The following is a 16921-nucleotide window of genomic DNA, read 5'->3' as shown; positions in this document are numbered from 1 at the left end:
TAATGTATTCTATTTTTATTCTTTGTAACCAGCAAGTAAAAATCATTGTATGTCTTTATACGACCAATTGCAAGAGCGGATGAGACATTGGGTAGAGGATGGGGTGATGGTGGTGCAGTGGTTAGCAATGTCGCAGCAAAGTAAGAAGGTTCCTGGTCCTCTGTGTCTTTGTGGGTTTTCACTGGGTACTCTGACTTCCTCCCACATTCCAAAGACATGCTTGTTAGGTTAACTGAGGGGGTCTAAATTGGCTGTAGGTGTGAATATTTGTGTTAGCTGTGCAATAGACTAGCGTACTATCCAGGGTGTATCCCACCTATTGGTGTCCATTGACAGCTGGCTCTGGTAATCCAATCACTCCCTCCTCAGTGAAACACAGAGGAAGTGATGTCATTGTTTAGCTCTTTTAGCTTTATTAACACAATATTAATATGACCACAAATACTGTTTACATCCACAGGCAGAGGGGCAGTACAAACCATTAGAAGTAATGTCACTATCCTCATTATTCAGAAAAGTGTGTATGTACAAAATGTTCAAGTTTGACTTTATACAAGAAAAGTGCATCAGCACTATAGCACTATAAAATATGACAATATACAATCATGTGTTAGTAAGATACAGTTCCATTAGTATGAAAAGGAACATACTGTAGGTAGTTTTGTGTCATATAACCTCCATATGACCCCCGGGTTTTCTTCCAGCTTCGTTGTTGAGATCTGAGGAACCACTGGTTTGCTCAGCAAAGCTGTGACATCATCATAAGGGCATGTAACAACACATATAGTCATGCAGGCTCTCCTGATTCAGTCACATTATGGAAGCTATATGGAAGTTCAAAAAAACCTCTGTAGGTACCTATCATATGATACATTCACTTTTAATCTAAATTTCCTCTGTACCTATAAGACTATGTACACAAATATTTACAATGGGGCACAATTTACTATTAGTCATATAACAGTAAACAGAAATATCTGTAATATATGATGCAACTTTAGGAACGTGAAGAATGCTCAGGTAGAAGCTGAGGAAGAATCTGGCTGGCTGGTTGGTTAGTGATGGCGGAGAGTCCCTGAGTGACAGGCCGAGGACTGTGAGACTTGTGTCTCTCTCAGTAGGCACTTATAAAAGTTTGCATTTAGTCATCATTTCGTGACTAAGTGGATAAGGGCCTATCGACTCCAACACTGACACATTACAGACTGATTACAGTTCCTGCTCCGACTTCCCATTGGCTACAGGTTGCTCCTCCTCCTCCTGTCTTCTTCTGTTGAAGAATCCAAGCTGCGAAGAAAACATACAGATACAGTGCAACACTGATCATGAAAGATGGTAACTGTTATATAACAACATCCACTACTAACAATTATCAGGAACAGGCAACTTATTTTTTTAGTTCTGACTCTCAGATGTGTAACAGTGGATTTTTTTCCTGAATACAGAAATGATCTACTTCAAGACTTGTGTGAAAATCTGGCTTTTCTGGCCAATGTACAGTAGAAACACCTTTGGTAATTTGATATTTGACGATATTATGGACTGCAGAGAGTGTATATACCTTCCATAGGGCTAGGACCAGTAAGGCCAGAAGCAGCAGGCCTCCCAGTGAGCTTCCCAGTATGATCCAGATGGGGATGGGGTGATCCTCTTCCCTTCTCAGATCCAGGATTATCTGCAGTCACAGCATGGACAAAGTTATGTTGAATGTTGTGTATTTAGGGGAAAATGCTTTTTAAAATTACATAAATAAATAAAAACAGTTTACTCTTTCAGTTACAATGTCTAGCAAACAGAACCCATGCAGGTCATCAGAGGCTGTGAACCAAACCAACCTGTAATGATAACTTCTAGCAGAAGATGGCAGCACAGCTCTGTATCAACTGTAATTTCTATACAGTGTGTGAGCCTGTCCAATGTCTGTTAAATGTATCTATAATCCATGGTTAAAAAGTATATTATTATTAATGCTTAAAACTCAATATCCCCCAGTTTTATGTTGCCAGAGAATGGATGGTCCTGGGCTTCTCTGTTGCCACCGCCATCCGGATGAATGGATGGGTTTTTATATTTGTTTTGTCCACCACAAACATTTTTTCACCTTTCTGCTCTTTGGAAAAATCCATCATTTGGCAGGAAATACCAATTTAATTCCTCTTTTACTGAAACTGTGGTACAGTTGACCTTCATATACCAATGGCATTAAGCAGATATTGAGTCTTACCTGTCTGACAGGTCTGTTTTCTTGGAGGAAAAAAGGACTGGATGCCTCCAGCTGGATAGATGCAGCAGTCAGCAGCTCCAGAGACCTGAACCTCACCTGAAAGAGAGAGATAAACATGTAGGTTATATACAGTAACAGTGGTGTAGGAATGCCTTCTTAGATACATGACCAGAGAATGTTCTCAATTGTTTGTAAAATTTAAGAAAGAACAATTGTTTCATGATAAATCATGATACTAAGAAACTAAAAAAAAAAAAAAAACTCACAGTGAGCAGAGCAGAAATCTGAAGTCTTCCTCTGAGCGTCACTTTCACCTCTGTGGAGGCCAGCAAGTTCAGTCTGCACTGCACCGCCATGCTAGCACTGTTACTGTAGTTCTGAACACACAATATAAAGTGTCAGGTTTAAGTAACAAAGACTGACACTTTCTGAGAAGTATGAAACTCCATCAGCCTTACCAGCTGTGACAGGTGAGAGAGGTCCTCGGGTGTAACAGGATTGGCTGCTCTGATATGAGGCAGCATACAGAGAGAGCCAGCTACCTGCTAAGAAGAAAAGGATGTCAGGAGAATTAGGCCCCGTTCACACTGGAGAAAGTCATTCCAGCTAGAGTAAGATTGAGTCCAGATAGCCTTTAAGCTGGATGAGTTCAGACCTATTTTCAAATCTGGCTAGCACACACTTGTGTCCGCACTCAATCCGGCTTCATCCAGCGTGTTTGCTGTCCTCCAAACCACTAGGTGGTGCCTCGTAATATACAGAGTCTGTTCAGGCCGTGGTAGGACCGCATGTGCGCATGCGTCATGTGGTTTTTTGTCCCGTGTCGCACCCCGTGAACCGGCAGTAGCACATCGCTAACCGGAAGTATCACGTCGCCACCCGGATTTGCTAGCCACATTTGCGTTCACAAATGTCAACGAGCCACATTTGAGCCAATCTGGCCAATCCGGCTTGAAATCAAACTGGATATAGCCGGATTCGAGGTGTTCACACTCAGAAAAAAAACATCTGGTTACATCTGGATGCGGCCCTAATCCCGCTTTAGCCAGATTTATTTCCCCAGTGTGAACGGGGTATTACTGCACCTTTCTTTAGCTGGAACTGATCTTGCCTTTCCTGTAGCAGTAACCTGCCTTTTAAACCTGCTGGCTCCAAGCCAGACTATTGTCTGATTGAGGTGATGTGTGAACGCAGAGTATCCCAGTCTTAACAATTTTTTTAAAAATACTAGAAGGACACACTAACAGATTGGCTTAAGCAGATTTTTATGATGATGGGGGTCACACATTTAGCCAAATTAACACACAAATTAGCAAACATACTAGCTAGTGATAGTATTGCAGCAATGTGTTGTTTGCCCACCACGAAAAAATGCAAAGAAGATGAAAAAGGAAGAGAAAGATGAAGAAGAAGAAGTAAAATGCTCACTGCTTGTAAGAAAACATAAAGAAGAGAAAATGAATTTGGATCAGTTATTGTAGTAGTCAATCATTTATTTGATATTGGGCTGGGCTTCGGGTGAGCATAGGCTTAGGGTGGGCTTTGTTGTTGGGCCTCACATGGGCAGTAGATGGGCTAAACTAAGCATGGGCAATAAGTGGGCTCCAGCTGGGCTCCTACGTCTAAGATAATTCAAAATTAATTATGTCATTATATTTTGTAATATTTTTTATTCAAGAAAATTAGACAATACAGAATCTTAATGTTCATTTGGAGTCAGTGGAGTCTTGTTTAAAACCCAGTAAGCCGATCCCACCCCCTGCTGAGAAAAATAAATAGTAAAATAAAAAAATAAAATAAAATAAGTACATACTGTAAATGGATGATACTAATCTAAAATAAATAGACATAAATAAATAAATAAATACAGGAGGAGAAAAACACAATGGGTAAAATTATATGCTGGTCTGTCAGGGTTTTATACTGTCTGGGGGAGAGAGTATTAAGCCTCTCAAAGTACAATATCAAAGGGTCTCGTACTTTATAGAATGTCTTAGTAGATCGTTTTATAAAATACTTAATTTTCTCTAATTTCAGGAATAGCATTAGATCTCTTAGCCAGTGTAATACTTTTGGTGGTTGAGGTGACGTCCACTCCAACACTATTCTTCTCCAAGCTAGGAGAGAGGCAAAAGCAAAAGCATTTATCTTATTAACAAATATTAAGCTCTCGTTTTTCAGAACTCCACAAATGGCAATTTCAGCATTTAGTTTAACATTAATATGAACGCTTCATTTAGGGTTTTGCAAACAGCTGACAAAAAGTCTCCAAAAGGTTTCCATCGGGCCACTCTGCCATAAAGCCCTGACACGTGGACGGCTGCAGTGATGGTTGACTAACTACAACTTTCTCCCATCTCCCGACTACATCTCTGGAGCTCAGCCACAGTGATCTTTGAGTTCTTCTTTACCTCTCTCCCCAAGGCTCTTCTCCCCCGATAGCTTAGTTTGGATGGACGGCCAGCTCTAGGAAGGGTTCTGACCAAGCGGCAACCTTCGACCTTCAACCTCAAACTTGAAGCCCACGCGGAAGTGTCAAAACTTGTAATTCATGCCGCAACTGCTGGGGGCTGGCTCCAAAAGCGAGTCATTTCCCATAGACTCTTTTGGCCGACTTCACAGCAGAAAAGAACATGTTTACAGCCTGGTACAAAAAAACACTCTGGTCTCAGATGATAGGTTCCCTTCTAGTGTCAATTGTACGGGGGTTGAATTTTTTTACAACTCGTTTCAATTGAATTCAGACTTAAAATTACGCATAATTATGGGCGTTGCCGTTTGAGTGACAGACAGTTGACGTATCACAGCGTTTCCTCCTTCCACGATTGCCCGCCCCCCTAAACTCCGCTCGTGCTCCCCCTCTTTGTCCATATTTGGGGTTTTGGCGGACGTGACGCTGCACACATGGCGGCGGTCATCACGTCCCGGAACCTCCCACTGAGCCTCAAAACGGCTCTTCAGAAACAAACGGGTGATGTCACGGAAGCTCTGTCCATAGTTTTTACTGTCAATGGTTCTGACCAAACATCTTGCATTTAAGGATTATGGAGGCCACTGTGCTCTTAGGAACCCTAAGTGCAGCAGATTTTTTTTGTAACCTTGGCCAGATCTGTGCTTTTCCACAATTCTGTCTCTGAGCTCTTCAGGCAGTTCCTTTGACCTCACGATTCTCATTTGCTCCAACATGCATTGTGAGCTGTAAGGTCTTATATAGACAGGTGTGTGGCTTTCCTAATCAAGTCCGTCAGTATCATCAAAACACAGCTGGACTCAAATGAAGGTTTAGAACCATAAGGATGATCAGAAGAAATGGACGCACCTGAGTATAATATATGAGTGTCACAGCAAAGGCTCTGAATACTCTCTGAATAGGACCTTGTGATATTTCACTTTTTCTTTTTTAATAAATCTGCAAAAATGTCAACAATTCTGTGTTTTTCTGTCAATTGGGGTGCTGTGTGTTTGTTGTCTAGAATCTGGAGGGCTAAATTATTGATTTCAAAACATCAATCACTTAGACAAGTTTAGTTTACCAAAAATCATGTAACAGTTCCACAATGTTTGGGACACATGGCACTGCATCAGATATATAAACCAGCAAATCATCTGCATATAGAGAAACCCTGTCATTGAATTCTACATGCCTGGTACTGAAGTCTGGGTAAATTCTCAGCATGGAGTCCTTAAACTTCAGCTTGTGTTGTCTAGCCCATCGCAGTATTCGTTCCTTTTCTAAATCTCTGAAAAAATATCCTGCCCACTCTGTGCGCTCTCTCTAAACCCGGTACAGAGTCAAAAACTGCATAAGCATGACTGAAACAAACTTAACAGTGTCCTCTTCTCCCTCACTGTTTTCCGAAACATTAACTATTATAAAATTTGCTCTGTGGATTTCTAAATAGTCAATGTAATAAAGAAAGTTAGCATTCTGTGTTTGCAGAGACTTGAAATTCAATGAGATTTTGCTAAAACAAACCCAAAACCATTAGTCCTCTACCACCGTGTTTGACAATGTGTATGAGGTGTTTCTGTGTTTGGTTTTCAGCAGACAGGGTGGTGAGCCAAACAACTCCACTTTGGTCTCAAACTGTCAACACATCTTTTTATTTTTATAGAAGTCTGTACACCTGCTGATGATCAATTCATCAAGGACTGATGATCAATTCATCGGCACCTGCTGCAACTCAACCCTTTTTTTGGCTTCTTAATATTTGCTAACTTAATAAGTCACATAAGTGTCCATTTAGTCATTTTTAAAATGACTGAATATTAACACATATTTACAAAATTTAAAAGAAATTTTTCTTCATGTCATGCTACCTGTTCGATGCTGTAGTCTGTAATGGACACCAGCTGGTTCCCCTTCTTCGTCACGGCCCAGACATCGGCCCTAAACAGTACATCCGGCACTGGGAAGATCCCCATGTTCTGAATCTGCACATGAAGGGTGCAACATTTCATAAGTACTACTTATATTTGTTTACCATATTGTTGTGATTAGTGTTTCTAATGATTCAAGAGGTTTGAAAAAAAAAAAAAAAAACATACGGTATTATTGTTGTTAGTGTTGCTCCATAATTTTGTTGTTACAATAAAGATTTAAAAAGTCACGTCCTATTATGGGCCACATCCACACAGTTTAGTGAAAGGATCACTTTCAGTGAGTAATACTATAATATAATATATATTTTTTGTAGTTTTTAACTTACATAATAAGTAAGGTTGAAGGAGGAGGAGTTGCTGTCTAATTGGTCCCAGGTTGAGGAGGAGTCAGTCCTGATTTCAAATCGAGGATGGTTAGGGTCTCTGTCAGGAGAAGAGAGAAAAGAAAAAAACCAAATATGTAGTGAAACTGATTTCTTTTTCTTTTTTTGACAAAATGTGCCATCCACCTCAAGAAAAGGAGGTCAGCCTGGAACTTCAGAGGGAGGAAGATGTCATTGTGGTTGTCATCTGGGTATCCTTCTTCTCCCTCACTGATTGACAGAAAAAAAATCTTAGCTCTATGAGAGCAGAGTCATAATAACATAAAGTCACACATGACACAGGATTACAAAAGACATCAGCCATCTTACCTGGTAGCTGCCAGGACCACACGTATGTGATCCAGGAAGACAGAGTGGCTAAACTCAAACTCCAAGCGGAAAGTTACCTGGTCAGGAGGAGAGCAGGTGGCATTGGAAAACATGTCACACTCACAAATGTTCCCAAGTGTTTCCCATCCTCATCATTACAAGCTTTTTGTTTTGTGTTTTCTGCCTGTCCCTCTGGCTACATCTCACCTGATCCGACAGGGCCTTGTTAAGAAAAGTCTGGTAATAATCTCTACCACAGACTACTCCAGTAAACCGGACTTTTTTCAGACAGGCATCTGTTAAGAGAGCTCCTTGGGGGCTGTACTGTGAGGGCCTCGATGGTGTTTACAGGGAGGCTCATTAGGATAATAAAGGATTTTAGTCAATGGCCATCATTTAAAGCATATTCCTGCTATGCCTAATCACTATCATTAGCCTGACAAGCGTAACAGGTCTATTAGCACCTGTTTATCTGTCTGCAGATACATGAATAAATCATGTGATGCTCCAAATCAGAAACCTACCTGTGACAACGACTTCATGAATGGAGCACTGATGTTACAGCTCCTCTGATTGGCCAGTCTGTCCTCAGAGAAGCACTCAATCTGGATATCTGATTGGTCCTGTGTGGGAAGGGGGAAGAGAAAAATGAGGGACTGCTCTATAAATCCACCGCAGCCCTTTGATATGTTAGACTACCAATGGGAAGTTTGTGTACCTTGACTAACAGGCTGGAGAAGATCAGGTTGGAGGAGGTGGAGATATGGATGGCAGTTCTGTATGCATTCTCTCCCTGGTTCTTTAGTTGAGCAAACACCACTAGCCTCCTTCGCCCAGACTCCACCACAGACACCGTCCCTTTTGGCACCACCTGCTGGCTGCAGAGTGAGGCAGCAGCACGTTCCCTCGAGCTACAAAACTGACTTCAGGCAAAACAAACATGTTGTTATGTTATGTTGTTCTTTGTGGAGAAACATGTAAGCAGAGCTACTCACTGAATGTTTAAGAGGTCAGTGTGGCTGTGGAGGATGAGGTCAGGAACACAGGTATCTTCCTGCTCACACCCATTCCAGAAGTGAAGCTATGGCAAAAGTGAAGGCATTACACTATGATAAACGTAATGTGAAGACTGACTGAGAAAGACTAAGATCCATGCTAGATGAGGAGATGAGAAGTTAGCACAGCAAATGTTGACAACACCTTTTTATCTTATACTGTTAAAAAAATCTAGATAAAACTCAGGGACATACTCCTGCACCACAATTAACTCTCACCGCAGCTCTCAGGGTGTTTGGCCAGTCCGGGTCCAACACTGGCCCCTCATCTGTGTTCTGCAATCCTGTCTCGAGGACGACTGCAATGGGACGCCCATAATCTGCTGTCTCCTGTTTGTGTGGGTGAAGCATTTGTGTGACTCTGTGACTGTTATGCTCATGTTTGTGTGTTTATGTGTTCTGACCTGGACAGAGAGGCGGAGGCTTTGGCATTTTTGACTTCCAGTCTGCATAAAAAGTCTTCTGGGCTGTTGTCGATCTGAATCATCCAGAACTGCCCGAGGAGGAAAACGCCTCTCATCCAACACCAGACTGTACCACACAGCTGAGCAAAGAGGAGGGGGAGGAAGAGGAGGGCAAAATCAGAATCAGAAATACTTTATTAATCCCAGGGGGAAATTGCAGGGCATTAAAACCCGTGGCTACCCCAAGTGGGCACTCAAAGCCACAAAAACAACACCCACTAAGAGTAAGAAGGCCAACAACTGACGGAGAAAGAACATCTCCATTCCATATGTGTCAGGAGTATCAGAGAAACTCCGTAGGATCTTCAACAACCATGACATCCCAGTTGATTTTAAACTAATGACAACAGTTAGACTGAAACTGGTTTACCCGAAGGATAAGACTCCCAGGGAGAAACACAGCAGTGTGATATATGCAGTGAGGAATGCTCTGACCTGTACATTGGTGAAACTAAACAACCACTTTACAGAAAAATGGCTCAGCACAGGAGAGCCACCTCCACAGGATGAGACTCAACTGTTTATCTACACCTCAAAAAAAAGGACACTGTTTTGAAGACAACAATGTTGACATCTTAGACAGAGAGTACAGGTGGTTTGAAAATCGGAGTCAAAGAAGCCATCTATGCTTTTTTGTATTTCTCTGATCTTGGGGAGAATTTGCTGGGATGTCCACTCCTGTGAAGATTGACAGCTGTCTTGAATGTTTCCACTTGTGAATAATCTTTCTCACTGTAGAAAGGTGAACTCCAAATAGTTTGAAATGGTTTGATAAGTCTTTCCAGATTGATGTGACAGCTGCTTCTCTAACACCATTGTTTATGTCTTTCTCTCTTGTCATTGTGTTAACACACACCTGAATCCTGCAGAGCAGCAAACTGTCAAAACATCGTTTTTTATAGGGGACTCCTCTGCATTTCTCCGCTGCAGAGGAGTCCCCCCCCCCCAGCGGAATGAGAGCGTGCATTGAAAACTGTATCAAGCGACGCGCTGTCTGTTGGAAAGTTCTCAGCAGCCTAGCCATGCTGGTATGTTGACAGTGTTTGTTTTCAGGTGCGCATGTAGCAGTGCTCCGTCAGAATATAGTCCCAGAATGGATCAAACTAGGAGACTGCCGCGTGTTAATCAGCATTTCCATTTGTGCTCGCTGTGAATACGCAGGTCACATGAAGTACTGGGAATTTCTTTCTTTCTTTTTAATCAGGATGCTAGTTGAATAGAACACCTGTTCTCAGTAGCTGCCCTCACTGTAAACAAGCGCCAGTGAACAACTTATTTTCATAAAACTTATTTTATTTGGTGTTTCCTTTTCTGTTGTTTGCTTGTATGTGTTTGTGTGTGTGTGTGTGTGTGTGTGTGTGTGTGTGTATGCATCTAATCTGGACCAGATGCCTGGGGGAGATAATGTAAGGTATGAAGATATGAGGAGACAGAAGGAGCAGTGACACAGTTTGACAGCAGCTGCCTGAAGGTTTCCATGCACATCTGCAGCCAATTACACAGAGACTCGACAACAACGCAGCTTTACAAACTACTGTGGGGAATCTTTACAACAAGGGGGAGACCATGACAGGACTTTCAGATGGTCTGAATGACCGGACAGCTGCAATAATGTCATAAATATAAATAAATAATTTTTCCATTCATTTGTCCCAAGGTACAATATAACTTTCTTTACAATGGCAGCAGGTTGCTGCTACTGAGCAGAATCACACTTTGCTTAAAAGCACTTTGACTACAGATTAGAGCTTGTACACACCGTGATTGGTCAAAAGAAGCAAATCCAGCAAGAGATAGATTGAGTTGTCTAGCTAGATATAATAAGTGAAAGGTTCTTTATGACTTGCTGGCACCAAAGCAATAAATACAACAGGTGGATTTGAACAACCTAATAAAAAAAAAACACAAAATGCTATAAAGCTACAACTTTTGAAAGGTTTAGACTTTGGGGAAATGTGGTTTTCACACTCAAATATTGCTAGCTTATAGTGTCTGTCTCACATCTTCCCACAGTCCATTAAGCATGAAAGTTAAGTATATAGGAATACACACTAACACATACTCAGAACCAAGAAATAGAAAACTCAGGTGTGGATTGTTAAATGTATGATCATTCCCCTTTGCAGAGCCGTCGCAACACGGTAGGCAAACCACGCAATTGCCTAGGGCCCCGAGCATGAGAGGGGCCCTAAGACGGACGGTCAGTTAGCCCCACCATTCAACTACAGCTGTTTTGGCCCAGTGCATTGACACATTCAGACTCCCCCCTCGCCCCGCCCCCACGGAGCCCTGTGACAGCGCTGCTCGGAGCAGAGAGGAGCGGCTCGTTCAAAATAAAGGAGGAAGCACACACACTGCAGGCTGCAAGGAAAGGAGCAGAGGACAAAACGGGAGAGAGGTAAGAGTCTGTAACACAGCTCAGCCTCATCTTACTCCACCACTGTTTGTCTTTTTCACATTGTATCAGAGAACACTTTTAGAGACGCAGTGCTTCACGTCACTACAGCCTCCTTCATACTGCAGCTTACAAACGTCTGCTAAATGAGTTATAAACGTCAATATGATGACGTGATATCAAACTTAAACGTATAAAAACGTATAAATGAAGCTGTAAAGTAGCTTGTTAGCTCATGCAGCAACAGTGTGTAGCTGCTATGCTAATGATACTTTAGCTTGTTTAGCATTTAGCTAAGTGCTGCTGTTACAACTTACTATTAGAGTTAATGACCTCTAAACCACAGCAGGAAAAACTAATGTATGTATTTAGTCTATTTAGTGTTTATTAATGCTCAGGCGTTTCTCTGTAAATGACAAGCTAGTTAATTATTGTCATATAGTTGTGTTATTTTATGGCTTTTATAAATTCTGTTTTTCATCAGGTGCTGTGCTTAAACACCTGTCTGTGTCTCCTCATGGAAATGCCACAACCTCCACAGATGAAGGTATGTGCATTATGAATAATCTGGATTATTTACAGTGTTAATTATCAGGCTGATCATTATGGTCTTATACCCCACAGGTCATGTGGAGCCCTGTGAGGAAACTCCAGAGGACGTCCCAGCAGCAGTCCAACACCTGAGAGCCTCCACTCCTTCCTCTACTCCTCCAGCACCTGACCTGGTAACAAAGGAAGGTTCCAAGGTGTCCAGTTCTCACTGATGATCCTGTACTGTGGACAAACTTAATAATAATACTAGTCATCATATCTTGTGTTGTCAGTGGTGGAGGAAGTACTGAAGTTTGGTACTTGAGTGAAAGTACAATTACCCAGCAAAATATATACTCAAGTAAAAGTAGATGTGCTACATCAATGATCCTACTTAACCAAAGTCTTAAGTATTTACTTTTAATTTCCAAGAGTGTAAATCGAGACAACTGGACTCAAGGATTGTTTTTTTTTAACTTGGGGATACATAAAAAATACATGAAAAATTACCTAAGTACAGTAACAAAGTACAAATACTTGTACTAAGTTAAACTAAGTTAATTTCCACCACTGTGGACAGTCTTCAGAGAGTACATATTTCTATGATGTATTTTGATTGTGTTGTACAGTTTTTTTTATATTTCCTTAAGATAATATTTTCATATGTGTGTTCCACATTATTTAAATAAAAGATTGCTTATATAATCATCACTGTACATGTCTTTGTGTTTGGGGTGGCATTTCTATAGAATCTAGTAGCCCGTAGGGCTCCAGTGTACCTTCTTGCCTAGGGTCCCTATAGTGTCAAGCAACGGCTCTGCCCCTCTGTGTCGCTCTTAGTTAATGACTTAATCATAGATCATCACACTGATATATTTTGTCTCACTGAGACTTGGTTACAGGATGACAAATATGTCTCTTTAAATTAATCAACTCTGTTTAGTTATATTAACTATTAACTAATTAACTAATCATGTTCCTGCAGGCACAGGCCAAGGAGGAGTGGCAGCAATCTACCATGTGATTTGTGGTGCAAACATAGTGCTTCTGCTGCTAGATACCTTAAGATATAATTATGCTAATATCTGATGCAACGATTGATGAAAGAATGGTAAAAAATTCAGACTTCCTGCTACCTTTTTACGGTTTAACGTTATATATGTTAAACTGGAACATAACCTTTTGGTGAAAATTAAGTAGTAGTAACAGTAGTAGTAGTAGTAGCAAATTGGAATGATAATAAAATGAACTTTTACTTTTACTTTTCCACCTACCAACATCTGTTCTGGTCTTTGTCCTGGAGTCCAGACTGAGACAGATGGTAATGGACATACAGGCGACGTCCTTCCCTCCTCGTTGACAGTCCTTGTTAAAGATGTTGACCTTCTCAGGTTCAAAGGTCAGTTTGGCCTGAATCTGCACCACACCACGAGACCTGCAGGGATCAAGCTTGCCATTATCATTGCATTGTTTTTGTGTGTTTACCTGTGGCAGCGAAGCTTTTAATTTAGTGCAATTCACAAGAAAGACTTAGTTTTGGGACAAGATTATGCTATGTCCTCCTATAGTAACCTAGGCAACACCATCTAGCCAAACAATGTAAACATATTAATGCTTACAACATGCCAAGTTTTGTGTTATTTGTGCTATTAGCCATAAGTTTATGACCTTATGCCTAATATTGTGTAGGTTTCCCTTTTGCACTCAAAACAGCCCTAACCTGTCCACAAGACTCCTGAAGATACAGTTCGGTATCTGGCACAAGCCACTACCATCAAGGAATACCATTACAATTAACTGACGTGCATGATAAGCAGCAATGCTATGCTAAGTCAAAATAAAGCTAGTCTGTCCTTCACTCCATAGGTCATGATGTTATGGCTAATTAGTAAACAGTATATTTCTCTTGATCCACTATTTGTTAAGAAATTTTAGTCTGTACAATTTTACAGTGACTTTGAGTTATGTCTGACCAGAGAATGACAGCAGCTCCCAGCGCTCCCACGGCGAGGTCAACAAGCCCATCGGCATTGACGTCCAGAACACCATGAAGGCTTTGCCCAAAATACTGCAGACCTGCAGAAAAACCAGCTGCAGACAGACGCTGAAGAGGCAAAGTAAGGAATAATTAACTGTCTCAATTCATGGCTCAGAGACTTCTTTCTGCTTTCGGTTAAGATGGTTACCTGTCTAAACTGTAGTCTGAAAGGTTTATTCTGGCCATAAAAAATGTAGACCGACCCCTGGTTATCATCCTCTAGTGGAGCTCCCACTGCAAGTTCTGTGAACCCATCTCCATTCATGTCAGGAATCTGGGCCAATGCTGAACCCAGGCGGGAATTTTGTGAGGTGTCAGGCACCTCCAAAGCTCTCTGCATGATAAATGACATCTGCAGAGAAATAATAGTGTATTTGCAAATGTACAATTTCATCCTACTCAGAAATATAGCCTATTACATTTTGACTTGCACTTTCAGTTAAATCTGGGAAGATAAATCTTGAGGCGATAGACTGTGCATACCTGTGGTGTAACAGAGTAAATATAAACCTTTCCTTTCTCCCAGCCCTGGCTGTAGTACATAGGGGCTGCCACCAGGAGGAAGTCAGTCTGTCCATCACTGTCTATGTCCATCGATAACAATTCACTTCCGAAATATGAGCCAATCTGAAGAACAAAGAAACAAGATAATGGGATAATGAGTTTAGGCCATGGTTTCTTGTATGTGATGTATGTTGTATAAGGAACAAAAGTATGTAAATCAGAGGTCACTTCTTTCTATTGTCCCAGTTGGCTGTCTGAAACAAGGCCAAAACTGCCAATCCTTCCTCAAAGGATGCTGGTTGGTCTGAACCACTGGTGGTTTGGCTGCAACCACAAACTTTGAGCTAGTAACACTCTTGTGTAATCACAGATCGTCACAAGAGTTCAGCAGCTGTGCATTCAGTCAACTGTTGTAGCCATGGTAACAGCAGAACTACATCTGTCTATGTGTCTCTGTGTCTGACAGACCTGCTCTCCCAGCAGTGCCTGCAGGATGGTCAGATTTCCAGTGTCATTTAGGGTGAAGACTATGACCTTTCCTGTGTGGTTGAACCTCGGTGCTCCAGCCACATACAGCTGAGATCCAAGGGATGAAATGAGTGAACCCACTGAGTAACCTGGGCCAAGAAAAAATAGGTTAGTAATTTATTCATGTATGAATTATTGAAGTGTTTTTTTTATATATTTTTTAGTTTTGTTACATTTTAATTACCCAGATAGGCTGCATGGTTCTTTAGCACTTCTGGAAATTCGTCCTGGTAGGAAGACTTTGGTGGAACAACTTTGCCATGTTTAGTTTCTTTTAGAACAGCACCGTTCCAGTCATAGGCACCCACCGCTCCCAGCAGAACACCATCCTAAAGAGGCCACAGGGGTTTAGAAAGAAGACAGTGTTTACTTTAGGCAAAATGTAACTTAAGTAAAATATGAGTCAGCTTCGCAAAAGTGAGGCCCTAAACCTAACAGTCATCCAGTCATCAATCCTGTCTTTTTCTGGAACAACTAAGCAAACATCTGGCCAATGTGGCCCAGTCTGGTTGGATCTCAGTACTTGGCTTAGTTCAGGTGTCTGATTTAAACTGCAAACCTGTGGACTCTACAATGTAAAAACCTGCTGGTGACTCTGGCCTCTGAGTAATCTTCACTTGAAGCATGTGCAGCCACACGCAGATGAACTTTGGCAGCCATAAACTGTTAATATGAAAATCCAATGAATCATCGTCCCTGCAAGCCAGTGAATTGAAAACCAGAGAATGACCAAATGCTTTGGCGAAAGTAGCACAACAAAAGGTCTTTCTTTGAGGATCTGGGCTGCACATAGACTAACTCTTCAAATACAGATTAACAGCTTAAACTAGAACAGTTCAAAATGCTGCCAATCCTACTGAAGTAAGGAAAAGGGTCTTGACATTGCCAAAAGTATCAGATATTGCTGCCACAGAGAAAAGAACAGGTGTCCCACAGCATGACTCAGACAAAGATGATTGTTTTTGTCTGTCTGCAACCTATTTTTTACCTTTTAAATCCTGAAGCTGGGGAGCAGGAAACTCTTAGCATATTTTTCTATTTATAGTCATTACACAATGTTTCTGCATTTGTGTATATATGGCTCTAAGTCTGCTCTCCTCTGCCCTCCATGTATGAATGGTTTGTGCAGGAAAACCATGTGCTAATAACATACAACAGTATTAGTAAAATCTTCTAATGGAACTACAGTCTGAATTTTTTTACATTTGGTGACATGGTGACATTTTATAAGCTTGTGGTTTTCATAGACATTCAGACATTGTGAGTTAATAATACATTACCACACACAACTGACACATATCTTAGTATTCAGGATTGCAAACTGTAGTGTAAAAGAAAGTACTTGTTAATATAAGGTTATGTTATGTTAACTGTCATGTTCCTCGAGTTACAGGTCGCGGAGGAGTGGCAGCAATCTACCACTCCAGTCTTTGGATGAATCCTAAACCTAAGTCTACTCATAGTTCTTTTGAGAGTCTCACTCTCAGCCTGTCTCACGGAAGCTGGAAGAAGTCTGAATTTGTTTTACTCGTCATAGTGTATCGTCCACCTGCTGCTGCTTATTCAGAGTTCCTGTGGGAGTTTTCAGAATTCTTATCAAGTTTAGTGCTCAGCACAGATAAAGTATCGCCGTATCGCAGTTTAGGACAGCAATCCTACCAGTACTCCCCACAGTCCCATGTATAAGTACTGATGGGGGTACCAACTTAAATATTACTCCTGCAGAAATGGACTGCTTTGTCAACAACACTGCAGACACATTACACTCTTAAACAGCATTGCTCCACTGAAGAAGAAAACTACAAATCAGAAGAGGCTAGCTCCATGGTACAACTCAAATATCTGATCACTGAAACGGATTATATGAAGGATGGAGAGGAAGTGGCAGTCCTCTAAATCAGATGACTTCCAGAGGGCCTGGAGAGACAGTTTGCTGACGTATAAGAAGGCCCTTCGTAAAGCTAGGACAGCCTACTATTCATCACTAATAGAAGAAAACAAGAACAACCCGTGCTTTCTCTTTAATGCTGTAGCCAGGCTGACAAAGAGCCACAGCTCTGTCGAGCCTCACATTCCTGCAGCTCTTAGTAGTGAAGACTTCATGAGG

General features: G+C 41.3%; 1 protein-coding gene across 7 annotated transcripts in view; it reads right to left on the bottom strand.

Moving 5' to 3' along the window:
- Positions 1-390: 390 nt before the first annotated feature.
- Positions 391-16921, bottom strand: part of itga11b (integrin, alpha 11b) — a 38590-nt gene continuing 22059 nt past the window's right edge. For 4 of the 7 annotated variants that reach the window (XM_028431971.1, XM_028431975.1, XM_028431976.1 and 1 more), the window contains 20 exons: positions 14999-15143; positions 14755-14903; positions 14266-14409; positions 13931-14134; positions 13718-13848; positions 13019-13179; positions 8759-8898; positions 8574-8684; positions 8295-8380; positions 8018-8222; positions 7824-7922; positions 7300-7376; positions 7117-7200; positions 6934-7030; positions 6545-6658; positions 2683-2769; positions 2491-2601; positions 2225-2320; positions 1562-1675; positions 391-1287 (listed from right to left, as the gene is read on the bottom strand). In XM_028431971.1, the coding sequence (XP_028287772.1) occupies positions 1210-1287; positions 1562-1675; positions 2225-2320; positions 2491-2601; positions 2683-2769; positions 6545-6658; positions 6934-7030; positions 7117-7200; positions 7300-7376; positions 7824-7922; positions 8018-8222; positions 8295-8380; positions 8574-8684; positions 8759-8898; positions 13019-13179; positions 13718-13848; positions 13931-14134; positions 14266-14409; positions 14755-14903; positions 14999-15143 (2433 nt within the window). In that variant the 3' untranslated portion in view covers positions 391-1209. The remainder of the gene's footprint in view (positions 1288-1561; positions 1676-2224; positions 2321-2490; positions 2602-2682; positions 2770-6544; positions 6659-6933; positions 7031-7116; positions 7201-7299; positions 7377-7823; positions 7923-8017; positions 8223-8294; positions 8381-8573; positions 8685-8758; positions 8899-13018; positions 13180-13717; positions 13849-13930; positions 14135-14265; positions 14410-14754; positions 14904-14998; positions 15144-16921) is intronic. The other 3 variants (XM_028431972.1, XM_028431973.1, XM_028431974.1) reach the window with 3 other exon arrangements.

The sequence above is a fragment of the Parambassis ranga genome, chromosome 19, assembly GCF_900634625.1.
Source record: "Parambassis ranga chromosome 19, fParRan2.1, whole genome shotgun sequence".
Taxonomy (NCBI): Eukaryota; Metazoa; Chordata; class Actinopteri; family Ambassidae; genus Parambassis; species Parambassis ranga.
This window is presented reverse-complemented; position numbering and strand designations above follow the sequence as displayed.